This window comes from Bemisia tabaci, chromosome 2 (assembly GCF_918797505.1).
Source record: "Bemisia tabaci chromosome 2, PGI_BMITA_v3".
Lineage (NCBI taxonomy): Eukaryota > Metazoa > Arthropoda > Insecta > Hemiptera > Aleyrodidae > Bemisia > Bemisia tabaci.
Window position 1 is genome coordinate 33,246,106 of NC_092794.1, and position 17,940 is coordinate 33,264,045.

Consider the following 17,940-nt stretch of genomic DNA (forward strand, 5'->3'; position numbering starts at 1 on the left):
GCGGCGCTCCAAATCTGTTCCGCGCGCAGAATTCTCGATATATCGATTCCTGCTCGCCGATCGTGTCAAAACTGTTTTTTCCGGCGCTGCACCAGAAAATAATTCCGCGCGCCACTTTTTCGAATTATTTTCTGGTGCAGCGCCGGAAAAAAACAGTTTTGACACGATCGGCGAGCAGGAATCGATATATCGAAAATTCCGCGCGCGGAACAGATTTGAAGCGGCGCGCCGACAAAAATAGTTTTGACACAAACGGCGCAAATATATCGAAAACCGGCGCGGAATCCGGAAATTCAGAGATTTTCATCGAAAACGGGTATTTTCTTTCCGCGCGCCAGAAAAAATTCCGCGCGCGCAAGAAAAGAGTTTTTTTGACACTAACGGCGTTCCATACGGATACCCCCCTCCCCCTTTAACATCCCCCTAAAATGGGGTTTCGGGGGGCTGAAAATAATTTTACTGCACTCTTTGCGGTCAATTATCCCCTGAAAATTTTCGTCCGAAGCTCAATTCTCGGCCGTTTCTGAGAAAAAGATAGTGGACGGGTGCCGTGGAACACCACACATAGCACATCAAAACAAGCAGTTTGAACTGCGCGCCAGATCGAGGTCCCACTAGAACGTCATCAATATGGCTGGATGTACCAACCTCTAGAGTCCCTTTATACTGAGAGTCAAGACAATTTGAATCCTTTTCTGATTGGTTACCGTATTTTAGGCCTCCACAGTGTCACAAACGGGAATAAAGATTACATTTTTACCAATTGCAAAGATTATAGTCTGGAATGGACCGAGGAATTTCGGGTTCGGCAAGGAACAAACGGAATGAGAGGAGGAAGAGGAACGGAGAAAGACATTTGAGAATGGGCCGATCAAAGATTACGAAAAACGTTCAATTTCTGCATAGAGAAAAAAAAGGAGGTGTTTGCATCTTGAGGATTTGTACCCACCTACGTCATCAATGTAAACAAGACGCTCGTTGAGGGTTATGTTGACGCTGTAAAAACGGACCATAATGTCCGATTTTTTTACTTAAATCAACTCTTTATTTAATTTCAAGCACTTTTTATAGAATGACTTTTTCCCTTAAATTACACCATTTCCAAGAAAATCGACAGGATAAAAACGTCGCTGTACCCAATGACGTCATCAAAGCTATAGATACTCTATGAAAAATTCCAAGATGCCCGAAATGCAAACACCTCCTTTTTTTTCTCTATGCAATTTCTGTAATCTTTATTCCCGTTTGTGACATCCATGAGCCGAATTGTCTTGACTCTCAGTATAAAGAGACTCTACCAACCTCCTCTTAATCAACCTTGCTACAGGTCTAGTTTAGATGATCAAGCACTTTGAGAAGGAAAGAGGCGTTAAAAAGTTGCCACGAGCGCACCGGTAATCGACCGATGACCATTGACTATTCGGATGCTATCTCGTAGATTGGCGCGGGAATTTCGAAAAAACAGTAGGATTGTAATTTTTAAAGTCGGAATTTAAAAAAATTTAAGTTGAGTGAAACATTAATTTTTTTTTGTTGAAAAACATTAGTTGAACAGAATGCCACTAATTAATTAAAGAGCTGATGACCTAACCTAACCTAACCTAACCTAACCTAACCTAACCTAACCTAACCTAACCTAACCTAACCTAACCTAACCTAGCCTAACCTAGCCTAACCTAACCTAACCTAACCTAACTTAACCTAACCTAACCTAACCTAACCTAACCTAACCTAACCTAACCTAACCTAACCTAACCGAACCTAACCGCTAAGTCAGTAAAAGTCGCTGATTTAGCCAAGATTTAGCTAACTATTTTCAATATTAAATTAATTGTTGTAAAAATGAGTTTTGACCTAACCGCTAAGTCAGTAAAAGTTGCTGATTGAGCTAACTATTTTCAATATTAAATTAATTGTTGTAAAAATGAGTTTTGTGACTTATTTGGACGAAGAATCATGATTGGGGGATTTTACAGATTGGAAAAAAAAAAAAATTTTCCACTGACGGGAGGCGAACTCGGCACCTCCACCGTATCAGCCAGGTGCGCTACCCGTTGGGCTACCGTGAATACTGGAAAGTTGACTGAAATAAGTAGTATATAAGGGTAGCGTTATTGTTGTTGAAAAGAAGATGCATCGTTGACCGGTGACCGACGCGGATGGTTGCTGGGGATTCTGCAACTTTTCATGCCTCTTTCCTTCTCAAGAGTAAACATCAGTTTGGATTGTATTCACTTTGTATTATACGTCAAAGGGTATTTTAGTGTGTGCACCATTGCCAAAATGATATTTTGCAAATCTAAGGCAATTTTTAAGTTTTTCAGTACTTCAAGAACAGGCAAAAAATTGAGTTCTAGTGTTAATAAGTGGGCTCGTCCTGTGGACGGCTTTCCCACTGAAATCAGGATTTACAGCAGTTTCACCAAAGAATTGGAGCCTTTTATTCTTAATGAGAAAGGGATTGTTAAATGGTATTCTTGTGGTCCAACTGTATATGATAAAGCCCACATTGGTCACGCATGGTAAGTACACTGTGGTAGTTTCTTGTTCCTCACTAAAATAGTCTCTCCAGCATGAAAATAGCAAACTTAGAAATTTCTGAAAAGAACCTTAGGATTTACTTCTGCGCATTTCAGATTTGAAAACCAAAACCTGAGTCTACACGTACATATTCCTAAGTAATCTTTTTTCAAAATGTACAAGTATACACCTTTTGAAATTTTTAGAAAATGGAATACAATGCTACATAGTTGCAAGGAAACATATTCCTTGACCTAAGGAATATTGAAAAGTCAACCATCATTATTCTCTTCATGAACAGATTTTATTAACCATAAGGCTGATTTCACGGTAAAAGGAATAGTCGTGTCGCCGTGGGTTTTAAACGACTTACGGCAAAACGATTGAAAACCAAGTTGATTATTCAATAGGAGTGATGTCCCTGAATGGAGATGTTGCATGTGTGAGGAATTTGCGATTTGACTGTTGATTCTTTTGTCAAAGTTTGCAAGAAACATGATGGTGCCACTGGTTTTCTCTGAAATAAACTCCCAAGCTCAAAAAGAGCTCTCAAGTTGATGCCAAAATGGAGGGGATATCCCACGCTATCTTGAGAGTCTACCTCTACATCAAAACAAATTCTTCATGCAGAGATAGGGTGCAAATACTATTTTGACAGGACTGCCACCTTATTTGGGGATGCCAAAACTGAAAACACGGCAATCCCGCTAATTTGCTCCCTATCTTTGTATGGAGAGGTTGGTGGGATATCCCCTCCATTTTGGTCTCAACTTGAGAGCTTTTTCTTGTTTTGAGAGATGATTTCAGAGAAAACCAGTGGCACCATCGTTTTTCTTGCAAACTTTCACACAAAAATCAACAGTCAAATCGCAAATTACACATGCAACATCTCCATGTATCTATGCTAAAAAATATGTAAAAAAAATTATGATAAAATTGAATAATATAAGACTGTAACGGCCGAAAATGTCTGGTCGGTTACACGTCCCCAACCCCGATTTTGAAGCATAAGAGCAATTTGCGTTAGTAAATCAGTACTGATCATGGATTATTTGGCAATATACGTTGAACTTGAACGTTGACCGGTGGGAGGGGGGAGAGGGAGTTCAAAACCAACCTCAAATTCGGATTCTACGCCACAAACTATTTGGACATCATATCACAATCACTTTACTTCGCTAATTGCAGAACCATAGCTCACAGTCGGAGCGTCTAGTACAATTGAGGACACCGCATCAAGAACAGCCCATAGGTGTATAGGTCGTGTATAGGCTTATAGGCCAAAAAAAGGTGTGTAACATATACTCGAAGCAAAGCAATAAATGAAAGAAGTTAACACTGGAAAAGATATTGGTACCGCATACAAATAAAATCCTGACCAAACCAACACGACTTTCGGTGAGAATACTTCCAGAATCTCTGCAGCGAAAGTATTACTTTGAAAGCAAATAAGATTACTATGATCATAGATACTACTAATTCGCAAGATGATTGCCATCAGGGAAAGGAAAGGCTAATAAGAAAACTGGAGTCATAGTCAAAGTACTTGGAAACAACACTTGGCACTAGGTGAAAAACGATGAAAACAATGGGATAATTTGATTCACTAAGATGGAAATCAGAATGGAAATGTTTACTAAGTAGCCCGTCTTAGTTGGGTCTTGTCTCCACGGGACGTTTTCATGGAATTTGTCCCAAGTTTGAATCGCAGGAATGAAACTTCTGGGATTTTTCCCAGTTACCGTCTTGACAGGACGGGGCTCATACAGTCCTGCAACTAGTTTGCGCGGGAAGATAAATTAGTTAAAGTCGAGTATTTAAACGGGATTAAAATAATAATTGCACTCAATTGACAGTTAGACACATTATTTTAACTAAACAAACATTAACAATGTAGTAATGAATAAAATATCGCACAATTCGTTTTCACTTCTTCTTCTTCTCTCCGTGGGTCCCAGGGGCACAAGTACCATACTTGGTACTGGGAAAAATATTGATTAACTCAATATTTTTCCCAACTTCGTAAGTGGGATTTTTCCCTGGGACAAATCTCGTGAAACGTCTCGTGGAGACAAGGCCTTGGTGTTGTTATTACTGTTGTTGGAACCAGGAACGCATGTTTTTGTTAGAGTACCTGTATAGGGAGAGTAGCGACAGATCTGAAACTCCGAAAGTCCATCAGGCCTTCACCGATGCCTCCACGAATAAAGTTAGGGCCCAAAAGGGCAGCCAACCTATGAATTTCAATTATCCATAGCGATTTACTGATACTATTGTTACGAACCGTCCTTTATTAAGCACGTGTTTGACTCAGTTTTTGCATAAATTTACTCAATTTAGCGGAAGAACGCTCATTTCTGTACATTCTTGGCCATCTTGGTTAGAATTGGAATCTGCAGACTGGCAGTGAAATTTTGTGCGTTAGAAGTTGGTTAGAAGGGTGGCTGCACTTTTGGGCCCTAAGCCCTCCATGAACCGATCTGTCGGTACTCCCCCTATACAGGTACTCTAGTTTTTGTTATGAACAGTTGACAGTATTAAGAAAAATTGCAAAATGAAACGGCAACAGCGCATGTCGCAGTGATACCACACTATTTTCGGTCTGCTAGAAAAATATGTATTTTTACATGTAAATAAATATTTTATTCAAGAAAAAATAAATAAAGTGAAAGAAAATAAATATTTCTGAAAAAAATAAATTAAATTATGCAAATGAAAAAACATTTGGTGTAAAAGGAAAAAAACTTGAAAAAAAAAAAAATGTGTGAAAAAAAAAAAATATTTTCAGTTTTTAATTTAGTATGGAACGGCTTCCGTAACCCTAAAAAAAAAATTCCGAAAAAAAAGTATACATAATTTTTTTTCGTGAAGAAAAAAAAAAATATCTTAGGACTAGGTCGAATAACGGCTGGTGTTGCCAACGAACTACACCTCTAGAATGGCCGCGAGATAGCAAACCTGCGTAACGCGCAAGGGCCGGTTTTTGAAGGCAGGAGGGGGGTGGGAGCCCAAGTATAGCTAACCTCAATCTCCATTTCTGCTGCGTCTTGCCCATAAGGATTACATGTGAAAATTTCAACCTATGTAAACTTTCATTTTTTTTGAGGTTTGCTTTCAAAGTTCCTATTTTTTGAGTTAAGAAAACCTTTGGAGGTGCGATTATTATGCAATCTTTTCATTGCTATCACTTTATTCAACAATATTCGGCAAAATGTGGGCAGCGTCTGACATGGGTTTAGATGGCAGCCTGCTGTGTGAGCCCAAGTAAACCTAACCTATATCAACTTCAAAACGTTCCGGGTCTCTAACACTGGTCGGCCATTCTAGAGGTGTAGGGTGTTGCTGGGGGACTCCAGCGGCCGATGCCCGTTGATTCTACGGACTGATGAGTGTTGAAGACCGATGCGCGGCAAGCCGGGCATATTCAAATATTTCCCGCGCAATTCCAACTGAACCTGCTCCTACCTCCTTAAACACCCCTTCAATTAAAAGCGGAGTTCCGATCTGCGGTCCTCCCTTATTTCAAATAGCCCAAGAGTTTCATATAAATATACAGAGTGGTGCACTATGGAACGCCGTTAGTGTCAAAACCCTTTTCTTGCGCGCGCGGAATTTTTTCTGGCGCGCGGAAAGAAAAAACCCGTTTTCGATGAAAACCTCTGAATTTCCGGATTCCGCGCCGGTTTTCGATATATTTGCGCCGTTTGTGTCAAAACTATTTCTGTTGGCGCGCCGCTTCAAATCTGTTTCGCGCGCGGAATTTTCGATATATCGATTCCTGCTCGCCGTTTGTGTCAAAACTATTTTTTCCGGCGCGGCGCTCCAAATCTGTTCCGCGCGCAGAATTTTCGATATATCGATTCCTGCTCGCCGATCGTGTCAAAACTGTTTTTTCCGGCGCTGCACCAGAAAATAATCCCGCGTGCCACTTTTTCGATGTATCGAAAATTCTGCGCGCGGAACAGATTTGGAGCGCCGCGCCGGAAAAAATAGTTTTGACACAAACGGCGAGCAGGAATCGATATATCGAAAATTCCGCGCGCGGAACAGTTTGAAGCGGCGCGCCGACAAAAATAGTTTTGACACAAACGGCGAGCAGGAATTGATATATCGAAAATTCCGCGCGCGGAACAGATTTGAAGCGGCGCGCCGACATAAATAGTTTTGGCACAAACGGCGCAAAGGACTACGTGCAAAACGGGCCATTTGGGGCTCGGGGCTGATACCTTTGAGACTTGCCCTATTCATTCACCGAACAGAGCCCCATCTTTCCTCAAAGTTTCAAGCCCCCCAAAAATTTTGGGGAGACGCGGCGGGGGGTCAAAGTTAAAAACCGGCAAAATTTTCGCGAATTTATTACTCGAAAACCAAGAAGTTTTGGAAAACGCGGTTTAAACGAGCGTATTCAGCGTGACGAGAGCTTTCAGAAAATGTATAACATCATAGGGTTTTGTCTACTTCAGCTCGAGTTATCGCCTCCGAAGCGCCGGAACACTCAAGAAAGACCCCTTATTTTTTCACGTTTGGGCCGATTTAAAAAAAAGCCATTTTTTTATTTTGATGAAAAACTGATATGTTGTTCCTAACTCTCTGTAGCCCCTCTAGCTCTTTACCGCATGCTGGGGAAATGTTTTGGTCGCGAGTTATAAGAGCGGAATGGAGCGAAGGTCGGGAAAATCGGCTATTTTAAACTGCGCGTGGCGACGGATCAGGAGACATGTGGCAACAATGCGAGGTCGGCAGAGGAGTGTGATTCGCCGAACTGAGTGGGAGGGGACGTTTTCCCTCCGATCAACGTCGCGCGCGCAGTTTAAAATAGCCGATTTTCCCGACCTTCGCTCCATTCCGCTCTTATAACTCGCGACCAAAACATTTCCCCAGCATGCGGTAAAGAGCTAGAGGGGCTACAGAGAGTTAGAAACAACATATCAGTTTTTTATCAAAATAAAAAAATGGCTTTTTTTTAAATCGGCCCAAACGTGAAAAAATAAGGGGTCTTTCTTGAGTGTTCCGGCGCTTCGGAGGCGATAACTCGAGCTGAAATAGACAAAACCCTATGATGTTATACATTTTCTGAAAGCTCTCGTCACGCTGAATACGCTCGTTTAAACCGCGTTTTCCAAAACTTCTTGGTTTTCGAGTAATAAATTCGCGAAAATTTTGCCGGTTTTTAACTTTGACCCCCCGCCGCGTCTCCCCAAAATTTTTGGGGGGCTTGAAACTTTGAGGAAAGATGGGGCTCTGTTAGGTGAATGAATAGGGCAAGTCTCAAAGGTATCGGCCCCGAGCCCCAAATGGCCCGTTTTGCACGTAGTCCTTTATCGAAAACGGGTTTTTTCTTTCCGCGCGCCGGAAAAATATTCCGCGCGCGCAAGAAAAGGGTTTTGACACTAACGGCGTTCCATAGTAGAGTCCCTTTATACCCAGAGTTAAGACAACTCGATTATCAGCTGACCGGCAGCCGGCCTTGGCTGGCCATGGAGGCCGAAACGAGTGCACTCAAACGAATGATATTGAGGGATAAGGATCAGGAATCCTGCGATGTCTGTCACACAAAAACAACAACATCAACAAATTGATCAATTGTCCTAACTCTGGGTATAAAGGGACTCTATTCCATAGGTGCACAAGTCAATGGTTTGTCGCACCCGTTCCTTTCCTCGAGCAATAACGGGATCCCACTGAATCCCGCTAAGCGGTAACTCGAACTCAAATTCGAATTTATAAAAGGGATAAACAACTTTTCCTTGCCCTTCCCCCCTCCCTACTCCCGCTCTCGCGCAATTAAATACGGATGTTCCCTGAATAGGTAAGCTGCATCCGCACTTTTCTGAAGTAGGTAACGGGTCTACGCGTCTCGATTATACAAAGTTCATGCAATTAAGGATCCAACTGTGACCCCTTGATCCTCTTCCCCCTACACGCAGAAAATACAGGGTGTTTAGAAAGTTCTTCGCATAACGCGCGTTTAACCATCCTGGGTTCGGAAGCTCTCGAGGGATTTTTTTTGGAAATTCGAAAATACAAAATGGCGGATGTTGCCTAAAGCACTATCTTGGCTCGATTTACTCCGATCACGTCGAAAATTGGGTATCGAGCGGTATTTTTCGACGGGAAACCTGAATTTTCGGTGAGATTTTGGAAATTCGAAAATCCAAAACGGTATATGTGGCCAGAACTACAACCCTGGCTCGATTTACTCTGATCACGTCGAAAATCAGTTTGGGGGGGGGGGGGGTGCAGATTTTCGACGGGAAAACCGAATCTTAGGTCCGATTTTCGAAATCCGGATGGCGTATTTGATTTAAACTTACGTTTTTGCCGTCCTCGGATTTTACATATGACATCCATGATCCGATATTTATCCCGAAAAGGCGAATCTCATGTTATGATTTTTTCACCCGATCTTGATTTTTTTAAAAATTTATTTCGAATTTGGATGTACGGATAAAATTGCTCCGTAAAATTGCTCCGTTGTAGATTTCTTCTGACATTTTATTTTACCAAAGGAATACATTTTTCTTCATTAAACGCAGAGAGTTCTTTGAAAATTTCAAGGAATTTCTTGTGAAAAACTAGATATTAGCGGAGATTTTGAAATGTTGCAAGCGAGAAACGTGTTTTTGGACTTTCACCATTGATATTCTAAAGACCCAGTGCCACGATTAGGGTTTTTCATTCTTTCACTCGAGTTCGGGTGACCCGATTTATTCGTATTTTAAGGTATGAAAGCTCGGGAAAAGTCGTGATAAGTTTTTTAGATTATTCCTAAATTGATGCTCCTTCAGAATTTCTTTTTTTGAGGCTGAATAAAAATATTTTCTCAGGTAAACCGCTCAGCCGAACTCGACCTAACGAATAAAAAACCCACTCGTGGAACTGGCCCTTAATTTCGCACCATGGCAAATCGCCTTCAAAAGAGAGGGTATGCAATTTCGCAACTTGGGACCCGAAATAGTTGCATTCGCACGGTTTGCTCCTTTTCCAAGTTATTTTTCAACTTCTTTCCAACAGGGGCGGACTGGCCATGGGGGTGGGGAGGCGATCGCCCCCTAACAATTTGCCGCGGAGGTCCCGAAGGGGCCCCCGCGGCGAATTTTTTTCGAGTCATCGTTTTTTCCCGTAATGTTGTAATTTTCTTTTCCTTTTTTATCACAAAAAGGCCCCGAATTCCTTGAAAGTTTGACTCTAAGGGACATAGAATGTAGCCAAAAGCATTTGTGATGAAAGGGACCCCCGATGAATCCTGAGAATGGGTTATTTTGAAGTTCAAGTACTGTAGAATCCAACTCCAATAATGCCTACGTGTTTCAAAAGTGTGAAATTTTCAAAATTTACCGGGGGAGGGCCCCCAAACGACAGGAGGGGCCCTTACATTTAGGTCTCCTCCTAACTTTTAGACTACCAGTCCGCCCCTGTATGCCGCTACTGCAGTTTCGACCGTTAAGGCCGTAAAAGCGCTAAAGCCAGGATTGTATTTTGCAAACAGATCATTTTTGCAGAAAAATTAAAAATTAAGAAGCAGGAAAAATTTAACTAAATAATAAAAGGAACTCAAATCGACAATATAATGCAAACAAATTCGGAAAGTTTCGTCATGTATATACAGAAGATTCGAAAACGCCTTCAATTGAAGCGTGATACCTCCCCCCGCGTTCCGAAGAGTTCAAATAGTTGTATCCCTGCGCCTTAGCAAGGCGATGGAAGTTTATATTGAAGCAGCGCCCCCGCTTGGTTTTTTGGCTTTCCTGTGCCGCTACTGCAGTTTCGACCTTTCAGGCCGTAGTTTCAGGGCGCTAAAACCAGGGTTGTACTTCGCAAATGGATAGGTTATGCAGAATAATTATAAATTAAGCAGTAGGAGAAATGTAACTAAATAATAAAAGGAACTCAAATTTTCAATAAAATGCAAAAAATTTGGAAAGTCTCGTCATGTAAATACAGAAGATTCGAAAACGCCTTCAATTCAGGCGTGATACCTCATGCGTTCCGGAGAGTTCAAATAGTTGTATCCCTGCGCCTTAGCAAGGGATGGAAGTTAAATATTGAAGTAGCGTCCTCACGTTGTTTTTCAGCTTTCCTGTGCCGCCACTGCGGTTTCGACGGTTAAGGCCGGACTATAAGGGCGCTAAAGCCATGATTGTATTTCGCTAAAAGATAATTTTTGCAGAATAATTAAAAATTAAGAAGCAGGAATAATTTAACTAATTATTAAAAGGAACTCAATTCGACAATATAATGCAAATAAATTTGGAAAGTCTCGTATTGTAAATACAGAAGATTCGAAAACGCCTTCAATTGAAGCGTGATACCTCACGCGTTCCGAAGTGTTCAAATAGTTGTAGCCCTGCGCCTTAGCAAGGCGATGGCAGTTTAATGGCAAATGAAAATTTGAAAATGAGGAAGATTTCACGAATTACATAACTGCTCTAATCCATATATGGTATTTACGGATGAGGAAGAAAAAGAATATAAATTTTTAGACCAGAAAATGCATGTTCTTCTGGTCAAGTATTTTATTTTGTCAAACAAATTATTTATGTGCATAGAATTGAGTAGTTACAATAGTTTATTTGACAAAATAATTTACCTACCTAACTGAAAGAATGTGCATTTTTTTCGGTGGGAAAAATTGACTTTCTTATTTTTCGAAAATACCATTTTAGAACTGGAGCTGTTGCACAATCCATGAACCATCTCTTTGTATGAGTTTCTGTGACTATAAACATAAATTCGATGGTGGAAGTCCAATAACACGTATCTTGATTGCGATGTTTCAAAATATCCGCCCTTTTTTATTTTTTAAAAGATGAACTAATGAGCAATATCCCTTAAAATTTCCAGAGAATTTTCAGAGTAGGATGAAAAAAAGCCAGGGGAAGTTTCAAGGAAAAATATAGGTTTCTTTTTCTTTCAAAGAATAATATGTCAATAGAAATCTGCAATATTGCGAATCAAGATACATGTTTTTGGACTTTCACCATCGAAATTATACCTACATAGATGACGGAACAACAAAATTTTATTGAAGATCATCATTGTATTTTAAAAATAATTAATCAAGTGAAAGAAATGGCAGTAATAGTCAAGTACTTGATAGAAAGAATAAATTTGTCTCTAAAAACCAAGTACGGGGAGTTAGGAAAATAATAATAATTGAATACAGAAAAAGTTGGTTCATTAGAAAAATGATAGGGGTACATTTAGAAAAAAAAAATAGGAAACTCCTATGATTTGAGAAATGAAATAGGGCCTTTTAGTAACCGACAAGTCGATTAAAGCTTTCTCTCCTTATGAATTCCAAAGGCAATCAAACCTACAATTATTCGTCAAATTAAACTTAAATTGAAGTGTGTTAGTAAAAAGAAACCAATTACAAAGGGAGTCAACAGTAGTTGTTTCTGTTTGCTCAAATACAACAAGATGCACATCTTAAAAATAAAATGAATGAATAAGTAACTCTCATGATCAGCGGGCCGATTACCAAAACAAGCGGAGCCTAGTCTATTCCTATGTCGTACGACAAGACATACTGTCGCCACCTAAAGTAGGTGGACACAAAGAAGTCGATCCCTGTGTCAGGCCACGACATAGGCTCCGTTTGTCTCGGTAATCGGCCCGCTGAGATACCGAGTTTCCAGTATTTTCATGAAAAGCAAAATACCTCATGATAAAAATTTCACTTTTACTCTCTTATCAGAAGTAGCAACCATGTTGTTTCTACAAAGTAACAAAATAAACAAGGTAGGAATAATTTGGAATTTTAACTCTTACAGAAGTCCATCAAAGAATAAATACTAAATCAGTTCATAGAGAGAAGAATTTCCAATCTTTAATAACTGGGCAAAAAAAATAAAAAAATAAATGAAGAATATGAGTAATCTAGGACATTAAACACTGGGAAAAATTCGTAACAAGTTAAAAATATATTCATTAGAATTTCTCAAGGAAAAAATGGGAAAAAATGAAGAATTTATTTTTCAGTGATACTCATTTTAGAAGTACATCATAAAAAAATGTAAAAGACTGAGGAATACGTCAATGTTACTCAACTTACAAAATATGCGTCTAGGAAAAGAATAAACAAGTTAAATGAATAATACGACAAGTTTGCAAGAGGCAGAATATAAACTCTCTTTTTAACACTGATAATTAACAAAATTTTGGAACACATTATGGCTTTATTCAGCACAAAGAAAATAAACAAAAATTAATCATGACAAGGAGAATTCGTTTTCAACCAAAGCTTGTGTTTACAAATCTTTGTAATAGCTTGAGCCAGATACCTGTTGCAGCTGGTTTTTTTTTCTTTTGAAAATTTAATGTTACAAAAATTCTTTCAAAATGGTTATAAAATATAGATCCAGAACCTCATGGCAAACAAAATGAAAAATCATATGTGATGCCATCAGGGAAAAGGGACCTTAGGTGCATTAACTTGTGAGCACATTGTTTCATGCATTCTCACCTATTTTAAGGCTCATGAGTTAAAGCACCTAATGGTCCCTTTTCCCTGATCGCATCACATATTGGCGAATGCAATTCAGAAAAGTGATGCACAAAAATAGAGTGTTCAAAAGATAGTGCCCCCAAGAGGTGGGGGATTCCTTGTCAAAAATGAAAAATAAAACTTAATAACAATAAAAGAAAATAAAATAAAATATAATAATAAAAATACAATACTAAAGAGCATGGTGTTTTCCTTCGGGGAAGAGACAATTGGACCGAGAGTTTTAAACTGAAGATGAAAACGTAAAAAGAGAGAACTGGTCACTTGAGGGAGATCTGACTAAAAGCGACATTATTCTGGACATGAACAACCTTAATTTGACCCACAGCTGTGATGCTTCAAATATGATTCAATCTCACGTTGAAAAAATTTATTCTCGACATAAAATTTAGACTTACCTGAAAAACTCAACAGTAGAAATAGCAGAAGAAGCTTTTTCTCAGCACTATCTGAGTGCAAAAAACAGGTATGAAAGTTTATAAAATTATGTTCTCAAGCTCAGTGAAAACTAATGAAAACTTGAGTCAGTAGTGGTAAAGTATAAAATATAACAGGTGTTCTCATGAATAAGAAATACTTTTCTACGAAAAAGCACCATTTTCAGCACATCACAAGCAATACATTTGAAGGCCTAAAATCCTTCACAAGAAACCATTTTTATGCTCCATTTCACCATATATTGCTTTCAAAACTCATGTTCTACAGATGATTTTGTCCAATGGCAAATATTTTGTACTACTCTTTAGGCCTTCTAAATATACTATTAACTATAAACTATTTATGTTTGTGGTTTATTGAATTTGGTGTTTTCTACCACTTATATACCTATAAAAAAATGTGCTGCAAAAACACCAAAAAGTCCCCTTTCTGGATTTCCTTGAAACTTTCATTTTTTACTGCGCATATTAGGGTACCTCTTTATCCAAAGTTCAAGGTCCCTCGAAACATTAGGGGGAGCCTGAGGCATGGGGGAGGGGGGGGGGCTGAAACCTTATAAATGTAATGTCTTTAATACAGATAAAGATGGAGAGTTAAATTTTGCATGAAAAATCCTTTAAAAATATTATCAAAAAGATAATTCAGAGGAAAAATGCATGTTGTATTTTCCATCCCGTTTTTTCTAGGTTTAATGAGTTGTTAAAAATGAGGTAAAATGCAAAAAGATTTATTAACAAAATACCTCTCCCCTGATGCTGTTAAGAACCTGTTTTTAAAATTTTCCGTCAAATAGTGAGTGAACAAAAATGGTTGTAGATTTCTGAGAACTGTTTACTTAAGGAGAAATGAGCGACTGAAAATGAGCCACAAACATTACTCCCCCTGCTTTAGGCTTCCACTGACTATTTGGGGGACTTGAAACTGATAAAGACGAATCCTAATATGCGTAATCAAAAACAAAAGTTTCAAGGAAATCCAGGGGGAGACTTTTTATCATTACTGCACCACGTTCTTTTGGACGGTTCTTACACTTTCAAGTTTTTCTTATGATCAAAAAACCTTTATCGGTCTTTTGGATCAAATTTTTTCTTTTTAATTTATGGTTTTTGGAGCTCCTTCAAGAGAAAAAGTGATCCACCCATAACCAGTTCCCCTCTATAGAATCACTGAAGAAACGTCCTTAGGCAACCCCATAAGGACGTCCTTCAGTGATCCCGTAAATGAATTGTCCCAAAAACATGTCAAGTTGAGTGGGTTCTTTGTACTTAATTGGTAAGGTGAGAGTCATGTTGCAGTCCCCAGCTTCCGGGTAATTTTGAGCAGGATTTCTATGATTAAAAAGGATCTCAGGTCGACTAGGGAATCCAAATGGAGGCTCCTTTTCTAGTCCAGTACAGAAGACAAGAATATCCTCTAATTCTATGGAAGTTTCACCATCTGCAACAATCAGGAAATAGGTAAAAGAAAACAGTTATAGTACAATGGGAAAAATAACCAAAGTTTTCAGGGCGAGACTCGATCCTCACGGAGCCCATCCAGTGGGAGTTCAACCCAAAAAGGGAAGTGTTGCTTTGCGAGACGTGAGTTTCCATTTCTGAGGATTGAGTCCTAATTAGATACCATTGACTATTTTTTATAATGTATAGTTTGAACAAAAATAATCTGCAAAATACTAATTCATGCGTTACCATTCTATGTAACGCTGGAAGTAGGCAGTTGTCTCGTTAAGCTAGAGGTACAAATTTATCAAATAATAAACATTTGACTTCCTACAAATACACTTTTGACATGTACATGCAGGTAACAAGAAGAAGGGTTGCTGGCCAAATTCCGTTTTTCGATTCTCAGACCGTCATCTTAAAGACAAATAACCTAATGCCAAAATGCCTTCCAAAATCAGTGAGATTTTTGTAAAAAAACTAACACAATTGAAAACTTTCTTGTAAGTAGGCAAGATTCCACAATTTTCATCAGGCTTTCACAGCATATCTGCACACAGCCGCAATCAAGAATCATTTGAACGCCTGTGTGTACGATGAGAAAAATGGCCACAGAGTTCATTCCTTTTTGTCCAAGTAAATTGCAAGATGAAATCAGCTCCACAATGTGCAAAGAAGAGCGTTGACGCTACTGGCATACTAAAAGTGATGGTTTTTCCCACATTTACAAAACCAATAATTAAAAGAAGGATGTGCTTTCAAACTCACTTTCGATCTTTTGAAGAGTTTCAATGAAGCGCCGCCAAATCCTTTCCTCAACTGTGAACGGGATGGACCCCATGGCTGACCGCTGAACATTAAAAATTTGTAGAAAGCTGTTCACATTCAATTTCTGTACGTTGTTAGAAAGCAACGGTCTGAACAGGCCGGGATGGAGGCGCGTAGCTGGTAGTACACTCAGCACTGCCAACCCATCGAGGAATTGATTTGTCGCATCTTCGACTTTATTTATGCAATGATGATGAAGAATCCCTGTTAAAATGAAGGATAGAAAATAACTTTTAGTTAGCTAAGTCCAACATGACAGTAGAACATTACTTATTTTGTATGTTTTGAAGAGTTACAAAATTATTGCCTTACAAATTCCTCTTAGATTTTTAGAACTGAGTTGAGCTTATTAGAAGGAAACCAATGCTCATAAATTTCGAACAGAGAAAATTGCGTTCAGTTTTCTTCCGTGTAAAGCTCAATGTAACAAATGACTTATAAACACAAACTAAATATTTTCCATGGAATTTATATTTTGGTAGGGCAAAGTAACTACTCAAGTCTGAAACCACTTATTACTCGGCTTTTTTGAAAATGTGGATTGGTTCACTTCTGATACAGTCAGTCCATTTTTACATAACAGAGGAAAGCATCAAGACCTCACTGCCAATTTCCGTCGGAGGATGGAACATTAGCATTCCAATATTCTCAAAAATGATTTTAAAAAGTGGATCAAAGAAAGAAGGAACAGTCCCGCTAGTCTAATTAACAGACTTTAAGTCACCACACTTTTGCTAAATATGGTTGAAGAAAGTTTGCCATAAAAAATTAACAGGATCAAAATATTTTCTACAAGAAAATTTAGTTTCTTACAGGGGTTTTCTTCAGACCCAAAGTTGGGACGGTTCTTTATGTTTAGGATTACATGTAACTATTAATTTAAAATCACATAAGCCCTCTGTTTGAATTTATGCTTCGAAGTGAAGAATTTTCTTCTCCAAACTAATTCATTAGAGATGTGCTACGTACGATTCTTTTTACAAATTGACTACGTTTCTGATTTTTTCTTAAGTTTTGGATGCACAATTAGATGTGATCAACATCTAAAAAGAATGGTGCCAAGCTTCCTGAAAATTGGATAGTTTTGCAAATCAAAAAATTTACTTTCAAGTTTCAAAAGAAAAAAAAAATTGAGCTGTCAGCTGCTTTTATTTCCTGACCTCCCTAACCAGCTATCAAATTTACAAACTTTTTGAACCCATCAGATACCCTGATTCAGCCTTTTTGGCAAAGCTAAGCTTACTAGTCAAATTTTCAATTGGTGGTCACATACTTACGTCTAAATTTGAAACAACTTACCATCGATCATTGTGTCTCGACCCCTCAGGTCTTGAAAGGAGTCCTCGCTGTACCCATTCGAAATCAGTATCTCGGACTCCATCATCACTTTCTTTGCAGCTTCCGTTGTCCCTGCTGCCTTTAGGCAAGTTAGCTCTTTGCGCAGCTGTTCACTCTGTATTTGATAAATGGTTGGTGTTGTAACGGTTCCAGTTAAAATTCTCTCGGTCAGAGTCGGGCAGAGGTAGTCTGGGAAGGAACATCCATATAATAAAGCCATTCCCATTATGGCACCTGCGCTGAAAAATTTGCTGTATAGTTCCGCCATTGTATTATTTCTGATGATTTTTTCTTTATCCTTTCCCAAGAAGAGGGAAGATTTTTTAATTTCATTAACGGCTAATTGAAAAAATTCCCTAGTTAACCCCCCTCCATCTTGTCCGAGTTCCGAGTCAAAAGTTATTTGTAACTTTTTGTGAAAGTCTGCTTTGTGGTGAGGAAGGAAATAGTCTGCCGCGGAAGAGCCGACTACTTTGAACACACCTTCATCTCTACTGACCATCACTTGGAACTTATCTTCTGAATTTATCTGACTGGCTAACCCATCAAGGACTTCTCTCAGGGTAGTTGCAGCTTCAACAGATGGAGGTAAGACTGGTCGTGGCGGTGATTGCGGCGCTCGTTGCCCTTCTCCAGAAGCTGATTGTTTGGGTGATCGTTCAGGTGAGACGGATCTTTCAGGAGATGTTGTTCCTACAGGAGATGTTGAGCGTACAGATTTTGATCGTTCAGGAGAACTTTCCGACTGGAATTCTTCAGAGGCTGAGGAGTCATAATCTCGTGTACGTTCTTCTTCCGGAGCTTCTTCAGGAAAAAGATCCTCATTTGGCACTAAATACATTAATTTCTGTTTCAAAGTTGAATACA

The 17,940-nt window shown here is 39.1% G+C and overlaps 2 protein-coding genes across 8 annotated transcripts in view; one reads left to right on the forward strand and one right to left on the reverse strand.

Moving 5' to 3' along the window:
* The first annotated feature begins 2,170 nt into the window (after positions 1-2,170).
* Positions 2,171-17,940, forward strand: part of CysRS-m (cysteine--tRNA ligase-like protein, mitochondrial) — a 158,660-nt gene continuing 142,890 nt past the window's right edge. For 2 of the 7 annotated variants that reach the window (XR_011899298.1, XM_072297177.1), the window contains exon 1: positions 2,182-2,522. Coding sequence is in view for 5 of the 7 variants with exons in the window: in XM_072297177.1 (XP_072153278.1) it covers positions 2,188-2,522 (335 nt within the window). In the remaining 2 variants the exon portion in view is untranslated. Of the gene's footprint in view, positions 2,523-17,940 lie in introns of all 7 variants that reach the window. The other 5 variants (XM_072297180.1, XM_072297178.1, XM_072297176.1 and 2 more) reach the window with 5 other exon arrangements.
* LOC109035662 (G2/M phase-specific E3 ubiquitin-protein ligase) lies at positions 7,860-17,914 on the reverse strand. Its single transcript, XM_019049374.2, has 3 exons — positions 17,035-17,914; positions 15,676-15,939; positions 7,860-14,905 (listed from the first exon to the last, which is right to left on the reverse strand). The coding sequence occupies exons 1-3, from the start codon at positions 17,912-17,914 to the stop codon at positions 14,649-14,651; spliced, it is 1,401 nt and encodes a 466-aa protein (XP_018904919.2). The 3' UTR covers positions 7,860-14,648.

Bases quoted from the DNA above. Each gene is read 5' to 3' on its own strand.
- LOC109035662 (XM_019049374.2), bottom strand. From the start codon at position 17,914: ATGTATTTAGTGCCAAATGAGGATCTTTTTCCTGAAGAAGCTCCGGAA. The intron at 15,940-17,034 runs GTAAGTTGTTTC...TCATTTTAACAG, and splicing joins TCGAGACACAATGATCGATG to GGATTCTTCATCATCATTGC. The intron at 14,906-15,675 runs GTGAGTTTGAAA...TGATTGTTGCAG, and splicing joins AACTCTTCAAAAGATCGAAA to ATGGTGAAACTTCCATAGAA.